The sequence below is a fragment of the Aythya fuligula genome, chromosome 1, assembly GCF_009819795.1.
Source record: "Aythya fuligula isolate bAytFul2 chromosome 1, bAytFul2.pri, whole genome shotgun sequence".
NCBI lineage: Eukaryota > Metazoa > Chordata > Aves > Anseriformes > Anatidae > Aythya > Aythya fuligula.
In genome coordinates, this window is record NC_045559.1 from 64,288,587 (window position 1) to 64,299,881 (window position 11,295).

Consider the following 11,295-nt stretch of genomic DNA (forward strand, 5'->3'; position numbering starts at 1 on the left):
GTAGTTTTGTAAGAGCAGTTATCAAATTGAGATTTTTTTTTTTTTGTATTATATTAGTGGTATGTGTCTGGTTAAGAGGACTGGGAATCCTTCCTATCCAGAGTGAAAAGTGTAGATTAGTGTAAATTTACTGTACCAGGGATTTTTTTCATAAACTGTTGTTATTTTCTCCTGAAAATAATTTTGTATAGTGGGACTGGTCTCTCATCACCATCTCACTCATCTCCAGTCACAATTCTTTATACTTACCAAATTGAAAGTTTCAATTGTCAAGGCTTCCTTTCTCATTAAAACAGTATTTATAACAAATTGGAAAATAGTTCTGTGACTGATTGATGTGTTTGTCAGATGCTTGCTGTGTAATCGTATATGTCCCTCAAATCCTGTAGCACTGAGTAAACAGCATTGGAGGGTCAGCCCCATGTCATGCAGCAGGGTCTGTATCCAGTCACACTGTGGGCTCACTTCTGTTTTGTTATTTGGTAGAGGGGCTGAGTGTGAGCGTGACAGTGAGCTAACACTGAGTTCCCTTAAGACCAAAGTACATAAAATTATTCCAGTCTTAACTCCTTTCTTACAAACTGCTGTAGTCCCTGCACCTCTCTCTCTCTGGGAGTGTCATGCTTGTCCAGAGGGTGATATCCTTCCCCCCACAACCTGCCCCTGCATTTCTTTCTGCATTACTAACAAAATAGCTCACTCATACTTTCCTCTGTTGTTTTTTTTTCCTCTCACTTGGAAACAATGACAAAAGCTTAGAAAATGACGTGACGAAACTGAAATATTCAGTGTGTTTTGCCTTTGTTCTTCCTATAGGCAATCTATCAGCTCAGAGTGCACCATCAGTCTTACCCCCACAGCAAACTCTTCATCCTCCTGGTAGTGTTCCAGAGACTGGACAGAACCATCTGTTACAGCCCCTCAAACCTTCACCTTCTAGCGAAAATCTCTACTCTGCCTTTACCAGTGACGGTGCCCTTTCGGTACCAAGCCTTTCTGCACCAGGCCAAGGTAAGACTTTAAACAGACTTAGCGTCGAGTCTTGCACCTTTGCTGCTGGTGAGAGAATGGTCAGCTTGATGACACTTGGTATTTAATACATATTGTGAAACAGACAGGGAATTTAACCCATATGCATGGACACTGATAACGACTTTTTTTTTTGCAACTAATTTTCTAGCTTCTCACATAAGTAAGGCATGTTGAGAGTGTTGAGGTAGTGAATATATAGCATATGGCCCCATCTGCCCTAATGAAAACACTAAGAAGGACACAAAGAATGCAGTGTGATGGCAGCAAGCAATATTCTTCTGACCTGAGGGAAAAGGTGTTGGCTGGAAGGATGAGGAGGAGACAGATTAGAAGGAGCCGGGGGGGAGGTATGTGCAGATGTGAAGTGAGACTGAGGAATGGGCAGAACAGCTTTGGTGTTAAGAGATGATTGAAATGGTAGGAAACTTCAGAAGACTTAGTCCTTTTAGATTTAACTGCTTTAGCTGTTTCTGTTAATGATAAAAGCAATAAAAGGAAAGAGGCCCATATTGTGCATTATGGGTTAGAGATATGCTGGATAAGAGTGTAGGAGTATGGAATGGTGTAGGAATAATAAATTGTTAATTTTACTCAAGTTAAGAATGGCTTGTAATTAGTTAGTATGTTATCAAAGCATTTCTCACTCAGCCCTGATTTATTTGGGAAGGGGTTTTTTTTTTCCTTGCCACTCATTAAGGGGATTCTTTTACTTCTGTGAACTTAGTTGCTCCCATTATTTCTGATTTATTATCTTATTGAAAAGCTTTACCATAGACTGTTTGAATGCATCAAATCAAATGACTTTTTGTTGAAATTGGAGAAGTAAAAATGGAAAACAGAAATGGACTTTTGGGAAGAATTTTCTTTAGAGATTTTTTTTAATGAACTGTTCCAAGTGTTTTGGAGCTACTTTCATCTCCCTACATCCAGAGTTGTACAGAATCTTTTACAGTTAGATACGTTTGCTGGCATTTGGCTTTGATTGAAACCCTATTGTTGGGTTATGTACTGGAGGTTAACCCAGCAAACTTGGCCTAATGTCTGCAGCTGTTGAAGGCAAGTCTTTCCACTCTGTATGTTGTCTGCGTACTCTTTGGTCCACTCTTTTGAGGCTTATTCTTGTGTGCCATGTTAATGCATTTCACCCTTCCAACCTCAAGTTGCTAACATCTTGTAGTGGTGTTCTGTCTCTTCTCCTCTCCTTCCTCTGTTCTTCCCGTTTTTGTTTTCTCACAGGCTGTGCGAAGTTTAACTGTGCATCTGAGAGAGTGACCTTCAAGCCTGGTGGCAGGAGGACCCGATTTCTGAGTACGCCCTGCTTGGCTCTTTGTGTGTAACACCTTTACTCCTTCCTTGTCTGTTTTTTTTTGTTTCGTCTTTTTGTTTTCTTCTGCTGCCTGGATCTGTTTCATGCAGCCCATCCTCATCTGCCACCTTGTATTCCCTCCCATTCCATGGCACAGCTGAGCTGCTCTTAGCACGCCGTTAGAAGTTTGGGTTCTCACCTCAGGTGTTCTCTTGTTAAACCCATAACAACAAACACTGATTTCTCCAAGCTTTTGGTGGAAACTTTTCTGTTCAGTTCAGTGAGATACCAGAAATCAGGGTTAGCTTGTAAGACGTTGGTGCCTGGGCCTTTTGTTCTGGCCTGCTTAGTAATTATGTTTCAGCATATATTAGCTGACATAAGACTTGGAGGGGAAGCACTCTTTCTAGTGGGACACAGAGGAAGGTTTGTTTTCCAAATTATTCCTTTGTTGGGCACTATTATAACTGATCGCAGGAGGCCTGTGTTGTCTTCCTCCAGTAGTGTGCTTACTGTGCAAGCTGGGTGTTCCTGCATGCTGTCAGCACTAGTGTTGATTGCAGTGCAGAGCATTGATGCCACCTGTAGGCAGTTAGCAGTGACTTCTTGTGTTCATTAGCAGATGGATAGCTAAAGATTGAAGTGCTGAGGGTTTTAAAAATATTCATAGGATATTTCCAGGCACACTTGGATGAGCCCCAGATTTAGAAGTTCTTATTGTGAATTGGAGACAGACTAAATATGACACAAATAGCAGTAAAGGTGGGGAAATAGCCAACGTCAGACATCCTGTCAGCACTCACAAGTTATCTTGCAGCTTTTTCAAAATCCTTTCGCTTGTGCTTACATTAGGCCAGATTAAAATGAGAGCCTCAAACTTCTGATGTGATTTTCTGAAGTAAGGCCATGCTTGAGCTGAGGCTGCTGATGTGATGCTTTTGATGGGGAGTGCTGTGACATCCCCCATGCTGCTTCTGCAGACTCGACCTTTCGAATGCTCTGACATTTATTTCCCACCCTCTGGAATGACTTGGTGTGAGAAAGCTTTAAGTGCTGAACAGAGACCTTCAGTTGCTGCACTGCACAATGGTACCACGCACCTGTAGCATCTGTCTCGATGCAGTTGGCAGCCAGAGAACCGTGTGCAGGAATTCGACCTGGCCTTCTGCAGAGACAGCTGCAATGCAACCAACTCAGTCCTTTGAGACAGGAGTGAGTCAGAGGGAGGGGAGATTTTTTCCTGGCTGCTGAGTTTTGTAATTACACCTCTAGCCCACTGCACTGGATTTTAGGTACGTTACTGTGCAGGTGTGCAGTAACTAACATCTGCAATCCAAAGACTCAGGGCTCCTTTCTTAGAAGGAGTGGAATGCTTACCAAAGCTAGCTTTTTAAAATTCTCTGGTTTGGCCTGTCCTTTTTGGGGTAGGGAGTATAAAGAGTATAAAAAATGACCATTCTGCTTCTGGACTTGATAGTGAATTGACTATATTAGTGTCATATGCCTACGAGGCCTTGGCTTGCTGCAAATTGCACATCATCTGGCTAGAAGAGTACTTTGGCATGTATATCCCTTGCCTGTGGGACTGGTGCTAAGGGAAATGGGTTCCTTTTGAAAAGTGTTTTGTAGCTGTCCTGTAAAAGCAGGTAATATTGTAAAGATATGGCACGGCTTGGCCTGGCTCCCGGCTTCTTACAAGTTGCTTGCTTCCCGGAGTCTTGTCCTTGAAATGCTATTGCAGACTGTCGTGGAGAGTGACAACTGGAAAAGATGCTGGGTTAAAATCAGCAGTGTTGAGGAAACAGTGCGGTAATTGATGCTTTTCACTGTGCAGCTGGAGAAACAGAGCGGTACAGCTTGGCAGGGAAAGTCTGAACTGCTCCATGGAGCTGGGAAGACTTGGGGAAATAGGGTGACAAACTATGAAAGCACTTGGCCTATCAAATTCTGCTCGTTTTGTGACACGGTTGAACTTGAGAGCTGTGAAACGCTTTCGATGTCCTGAAAAAAATGGCAGATGAGCTTGTTTTTCCTTTTGTGATAACAATGCTGCTTCCTGCCATTCTTCACTATTTTGGGAATTCTGAAGAATAAAAGCAGGAGGCTGAACCATTTCTTTCTCCGAAAGTACAACTGATAAAGCTGTCAGACCAGCCTTTGGATTTGTTCCTAGAATGTCCCAGTGGTAACTTCCAGAGCCATGCTGTGCTGCGTCCTCTGTTTCTCCCCAAGCTTTTTGTACTGTTTGCTGATACTAAACACTTCTCACTGTTTCTCTTATCTTTAACAAACGACTCTCTCTTTGTGCTTCAGGGAAGATGGTGAAAAAAGTCTGTCCTTGCAACCAGCTCTGTAGTAATTATCTTATTTCTGTTATCTCCAATTCCTGATTGTGAAGCTGTTCATTGGCTTTTTCTGGTCACCGAAGCCTTACCTCCCTGACTCTGTCTCCAGCACAGCATCTGTCTGTCTCTGTTGTGCCCTCTAATGTCTACTCTGTTGTTAGCATATTTATACAGCGTGGCTGTTACTGCTGCAGGAAGGTGGAGGCGGGCAGAGCCTCACCTTCACTGCAGAGCTCTTTGCTCACTGCTAATGACAGTGAATCGAGCATCAGGGGCAGCAGCTCACTGTGATGTGCTAAAACCGTACCTTTGAGCAGCTGGCCTGCTTGCCTCTCTGCTGGGTTCTGCCACCTCGGTGACAGCTCCGATTGCAGAGACTCCTTCAGCATTTTAAGAGTGAGAGCGAGCCATCAGACCCAGATCTCCGGTCTGTGTCTGAAAGTGAGAGACGTTGAGAAAAGCCTGGATGTGGTTGTGCCATTTCAGATTTTGAAGGTGCCTTTTCACTGCTGGCTTATGGGGAGATTAAAAAAAATAAAAAGAGTAGAATAAAGGCATTGTAGGTAGCAGGCTGGAGAGGGAGAAGCCTTTTCACTTCTGATCACTCACCTCAGAGCAGAACTGGGGACGGCTGCTGTGACCGAGCAGGAATGCGGGGGGCTCTTCCCATTGAACGCTACAACTTGAAACACTTCCTTTTCAGACTCTTCTGGATGGCAGCTTTGGTAGGTGGTGAATACATCAGAGCTAAAATGTGAAATTCCTGAGAGGGAAGTTTTAAAATTGATACTGTGGGAGCTGCAGTAATTTTATAGCTTGCCTCTAATGGTACGGGCTGGTCTGCTTCACATTGTGACCTGGGGCTGCAGCTCCGAAACAAAATCATTCTGTAGACAAGGCTCTCGTTGCCTCTCACCTTTCCCACCTGCCTTAAACCCTGAACCAAACCCTAAACCAATCCATTCCAAAGCCCCTGAGATTCCCTAAAAGACTTCTCACATTTTCAGATGAATGCACAGTATTATATTTCGTGAATAAATCTATTCTTCCTGTGGCCTGAAGAAGCTCCTCAGCTTAGGGCCTAGGCTGTAAGCTGTATGCTTACTGATCACAGCAGAAATGTGAGATACCAAACCCAGATATTGGCCATCATGAAGAGTGTGAGAGTGAGTGTGTCAAGCTCTGCATGAACCCTCGTGGTGGAATGTGGTTGTTACTGGTTTTGATGCCTCCTCTTGAGTACCTCTTTGTCGGTTTTGCTTGTTTTGTCTTTAATTTCACCTTTCATGTCATAGTTCTGATGAAATAATTGTATTCTGAGCACTCTCCGTGCACTGCATGCTTCAGGGTCTCGTTATTTTGTTGTAGATTTTTCTTTACTGCCTTACAGTGAATTTCTGTTACTTGTCCATCCGAGCTGCAGCTGCACGCCCTGGTCAGGGAACCTAACGCTTTCCTTCCCGCGGGTACTGGTGCATGTGTCTGCCTGCCTGTGCCCGGGAGTGCCCATGCTCGAGTTGGAACTGGTGGGAGGGATGCGGATCCTTCCCTCTTCAGCACCACTAGAGGCAGTAACACTTTGCTTAATTGTCCTGCGTAGTAAGTACCTCACCTTCCTGATCCACTCCTCAACGTGAAGCATTCCTGCAGGGGTTTGGAGCCAGTTCTCGCTTTGGTACCGTGGTTGCGAGCAATGGGGCAGGTGGCCAGGTGGAGGTGGGTTAGCTGTCAGGCGGGAGACAGGGACTCTCATTTGGCCCTTACAACGCAGAGGTGATTTGCCTTGCTGGGGCTTTTCGTGCTCCACTTTTAATCAGTTTTCTTCAGAAATCCTGCCATACACTCAAGTTTTTTTAGACTTGCCGGTTGCAGTCTTCAGAGCAAGTCAGTAGAAAGGTTTGAGGAGCTTTGAGAACCAAGACCAAACAGGTGAGGGGGTGTGCACCGCAATGGCAGGATGCTTATTTTTGATGCTTTAATTGGTTTTGTACTAAATAGGTTTGAGAAATCTAGATTACTTCTGCCTTTACTGTGTCCTTCAGAAAAAAACAAAAACAAAAACCACAACTATAGGCCTAGTGGTTAACCATAATTTCCACATCTGTAAATGAAGACACTTTGCAGTACCACTAGGAATTCAGAAAGCTTCCTTGATGGTATACAGCTTTGATTACCATTTTGGTAGCTTTGGAAAGCTCAAACTTGAGTGAAGTTGCTTGTTTATGAGAGAGGGGTAGGGCAGGGAGGCTATCCAAAACAACACTTTGTGATGTTTTCTACAGGCTGCTGTTAAGCAAGCTTTGTAGCAGAACCAAGCCCTGGTATTTCTGTGAAGGTTTCTCTTTGTCTTCTTGCGGTCAGCCCAGTGAACAGAAAAACTTTTCACAGCAAGGCCAAGGAACAATTCTCATTTCTGCCTTCTTTAAGCTGTATTAGTCATTTGCATCTGAAATGCTTGTTCTTCTGACATAGGAAATGTGAACATAATGGCAAAAAAAATGCCTTCAGAGGCAAAAAGCAAAATGTAATGCAGTGCAGGCTTCCCATGCCGATCCTGGCTCTTTGGTGGATGCAGACAGTCCCATCTGGTTATTCTCAAGAACAGAAGTATGGCAGCTATTGGGAACAACAGTGGCTGTTTCTCACTGTGGCTTTTTTGTGTAATCTGGGTGAATTTTTCCTCTTCATTTTACGTAGTGGAGATAATTTTCTACAGAGCAGCTGGCTATGCTGATTGTACTGCTCCTTGTTCAGCATCCAGCATTGTGTCCTCCAAGGTGGCGTTGACTTGTGCTGATAGTGGTTGCTGCTGATTAAAAGGCATAGGATGAGAGAATGATGTGATTTCTGTCATTTGGTGCCAAAATCTAATCTTCTTTTTCTTCTGCAAAGACCTAGAGGCTGCTACCATTCCCCTCTTAAGATGACTACTTGCAGCTCTTCTTGAAAAGCAACCATACCCCTGAAACAGATGTGCCTGTAGGAGTCCTTGTAGTTCCTACTTCAGCGTGCCTTGGAATTGAAATGTAGACTTGATCTGCATGGCATTTTAACTGGCTCTCTATTGTTGTACCACTGCCACAATTACTACATTTACTAGAGGAAGGTGGTCTTTAACCTGAGTTTTGACTCCTGTTTCTTGTACTTCTAGGGACCAGTAGCACTAACACAGTCGGGGCGACAGTCAACAGCCAAGCACCCCAGTCTCAGCCCACTGCTATTGCCTCTAGCCGAAAAGGGACTTTCACAGATGACCTGCACAAGCTGGTAGATAACTGGGCCCGAGATGCCATGAACCTGTCTGGCAAGAAAGTTGGCAAAGGGCATAGCAACTATGAGGTAAGATTTAACCCAAGATTTAACGTTTATAAGAAGAAACTGTCAACTGTCACTGCTGTCTCATTAGTGTGTCAAACAGAGTATGGTTGCCACGTAGCATGGACAACTGTGCCTCAAAAATGTTGGGTATATCTTTTCCGTGCAGCATTTTATTACATGCTGTGAAAGGGAAGGGGGATAACTGGAGAGTAAGGCCATAGTGTGTCCTTGCAAACATCCATCTGGAAGGGCTGAGGGGATAGCCTGTGGATTTTAAGCAGTTGTGTAACTCAAGGGTTGGATTTTCTTTCAGGGCCCTGGAATGGCAAGAAAATTCTCGGCTCCAGGTCAGCTCTGTATCTCTATGACATCTTCCCTGGGTGCTACGCCCATCTCTGCAGCATCAGCTACCTCTTTAGGTCCCTTCACGAAGGCCATGTGCCCTCCGCAGCAGTATGGTTATCCGGCCGCGTCCTTCACCGCTCCGTGGAGCGGGACGGGTGGTCCAGCACAGCAGCCACTTGGCCAGTTCCAGCCCGTAGGTGCCGCATCTTTGCAAAGCTTCAACATCAGCAGTTTGCAGAAATCGATCAGCAACCCTCCAGGCTCCAACCTGCGGACCACTTAGCCGCGCTCGGACACCGTGCTGGCCAGACCTCGGGACAGGACATGGGGAGGGAGACGGGGCCCTGTATCAGCTCCTAGTGCTGCAATGAACTGGTGGCTTGCCAGACTGGGAATGATTTTCTCTTTTCCAACCATTGCTGTTAACTATGTAAAGGGGGTTTCCCCACACGCTTGCAAGGGGGAGGAGGATGATCAGCATCCTTACGATGGGACAGTTCTTTTGACTCGAGGGGTCCCGCTCTTGTGTGGAGCGAGAGCTGTGAAGATCAGTTCTGGGGTCAGTTAACGCAGTCTTGCTGTAAAATTTCTCTCTGGTTTGAGGCTGAATCCACGCGTGTTGAGATTGGGAGAGTTGAATCCTAGCATGAGGCTTTAGCACACTTCTCCTCTCTCCCTGAAGAACCAAGACCAGGAGAAAAGCTGTCCAAATCCCCCTCCTCTCCCTCTCCCCAGTCAATTGTATTTGGCTCCAGAATGGTGGGGCACATGAATGGACTTGCAGTGCAGCCCGTGCTTGATAGGTCATTACTGCTTTAAGTAAGATATTAACAGCTTTGACTGCAGCATTAGAGCAATTTAAATTGTTTAAAAATTTTAAAAGTTCCCTGCGGACATGTACTTACCATCAGTTTTGATGTGGAAACACTGTGATATATAAATGTTGTTGGACAACAGTAGTTTAAAAATGAGTGGAATATAGAGGGTTAAAAAAGTTAAAAAGAAAAAAATGGGAAAAAAAGCTAGCTATATCCTTATACTTATTGGAGACACTTTAACTTTTTCCTTTGTATTTTCATTGTATTAGATAAATAAATGTGAATGTAAAATTGTATAAATTAATGTACTTGAATACTTGTCTGTTCTCCCAGTATGCTTGCTGGATATTTTAGTGCCTTGGACTTCTCTTGCTTCTGCAGTTAGCATCGTCTTCCCAGCAGACCCCGAGGCGGACGGAGGGCAAGTTCAGAGAAGGATGGATGGATTACTGGTACCTAGAGACCGGGACATTGCAGTTTTCTTAGCGATACCGTTGCTGTTTAGAGTAGGTGCGTGGAGGGCGAAGTCATTGAGGCAGGGGATGGGAACAAGGTGCCGTGTGTGGGGGAAACTTGTCCGAGGGGTGATCTGAAGTTGCTGGTGTGATGAGGGCCAGGTGGGGGTGGGACGGAGGGTTGCGGGTGATGCCAAATTGAGACTAACCAATATTGTCTACAGAGGCAGGAGGTCTGGATCAGAAATGGAGAGGCTGAGGAGAACGTGTGTCTTTGGGAAAGGTCCCATTTCAGATGCAGTTTGACTCCACCTGCGAAGTGGTGAAGATGTTTGGTCAGGATGTGGTTTGAGGGAGAGGTGCCATTGCTCGTTGGCATGGGCTTGTCTGCTGGGATTGCTTTTCTTCCTTTTTTTTTTTTTTTTTTTTTTTTTTTTTTTAAATCCATTTAAGCCAGGAATAAACTGTCCTGGTGCAACGTCCATTGCCGGCAATGGATGCACTTGAAACAGCCGGCATCAAGAAGTTTCCTCAGTCTCATTTTGGAGGATTTATGATTTTGTTCACTAACAAATTCCAAGCTGGTACCAGGACTGTAGCTAACCGTCACCTCTTAGTAACTGTACTGTACCTTCTGCTTTGTTCATTTTCCCTTTTCATATTTAAAAATACTGGTTTCCTCTTCAAAGTAAAAATAATACCAGCCAGTATTTACGTAGTGCTGCAAAAAGCTGTGAAGGATCAGAGTTCTGCTTCCTGGTACTTGGGAGTAGCTCAGTGGTATCCTGGAAGGTGGTGCATCAAGGAGATGTTACTTGCCTGATTATTTTTTTTTTTCCCTGAGTGCTGTTCCCCCGTGGAGCCTTAATAGGGAGTTTTTTTCTGTCTGTGGATGTTCTCGCTTTTATTTTTACAAAGAAACACGCAAGATCCATTCCTTTCCTGTCACTTTTTTTTTTTTTACAGCAGTTTTGGCAGCAAGGGCATGTACAAGGTGGAGAGGAATGCCTGAGGGTGAAAGCCAGTGGCAAGGAGGCTGGGCTCCGAGTTCCTTAGGTTCGGGGGTTTATTCTTTGTAACTGAAGTGCAGACTGGAGCTACAGGAGAGGAGGCTCAAGGCTCACGGCGTGAGTGTGGTGGAAAGGGGGGCAGAAAACAGGGGTTCCTGCTGCTGAAGTTGAAGAGAAAACCTCTGCTCTTTGGTCTGACGGGATGCAGAGGTTTCCTGAATACACCCAGTGTGAGGGGAGAGGTGTGCTGGAGGAAAAGGAGCAGTTTTGCAAACCCGCGGCAGTAATGAAACAAGGGGAATATTCATGACAGGGGAAGTAATCAGCTGAACGCAGCACGTGGTTATTTAATTTTGATCTAATAAGTTTGAGGTCGTTTTCACTTCATGTTATGCAAGAACTGGTTTTATTTACCATTGATTCCCCCTTCCCCTCCTGTGGATGAATAACTGAAGTCTAGAGGAATAAACTAATGCTACTGAACTGTTAAATTATTTTGTTTAATATTACACTTTGAGTATCTTTTTCCACATAAAATCTGTTTCTGAATTACAAGCGTTTTCTTTACATTATTTAACAATGTACACTGTAAAAAAATAAAAAAAATAAAAAGAATTGAAACTTTGGGCTTCCCTGGCCGTAGTAGTTAGTTGTATATTTTGCACT

At 44.4% G+C, this 11,295-nt stretch overlaps 1 protein-coding gene across 10 annotated transcripts in view; it reads left to right on the forward strand.

Annotated features, from left to right (window-relative positions):
• WNK1 (WNK lysine deficient protein kinase 1) overlaps nt 1–10,036 on the forward strand; it is a 104,783-nt gene extending 94,747 nt beyond the window's left edge. For 7 of the 10 annotated variants that reach the window (XM_032191393.1, XM_032191412.1, XM_032191429.1 and 4 more), the window contains 5 exons: nt 817–1,011; nt 2,269–2,361; nt 4,652–4,693; nt 7,835–8,022; nt 8,315–10,036. In XM_032191393.1, the coding sequence (XP_032047284.1) occupies nt 817–1,011; nt 2,269–2,361; nt 4,652–4,693; nt 7,835–8,022; nt 8,315–8,629 (833 nt within the window). In that variant the 3' untranslated portion in view covers nt 8,630–10,036. The remainder of the gene's footprint in view (nt 1–816; nt 1,012–2,268; nt 2,362–4,651; nt 4,694–7,834; nt 8,023–8,314) is intronic. The other 3 variants (XM_032191401.1, XM_032191469.1, XM_032191421.1) reach the window with 2 other exon arrangements.
• The last annotated feature ends 1,259 nt before the right edge of the window (nt 10,037–11,295 follow it).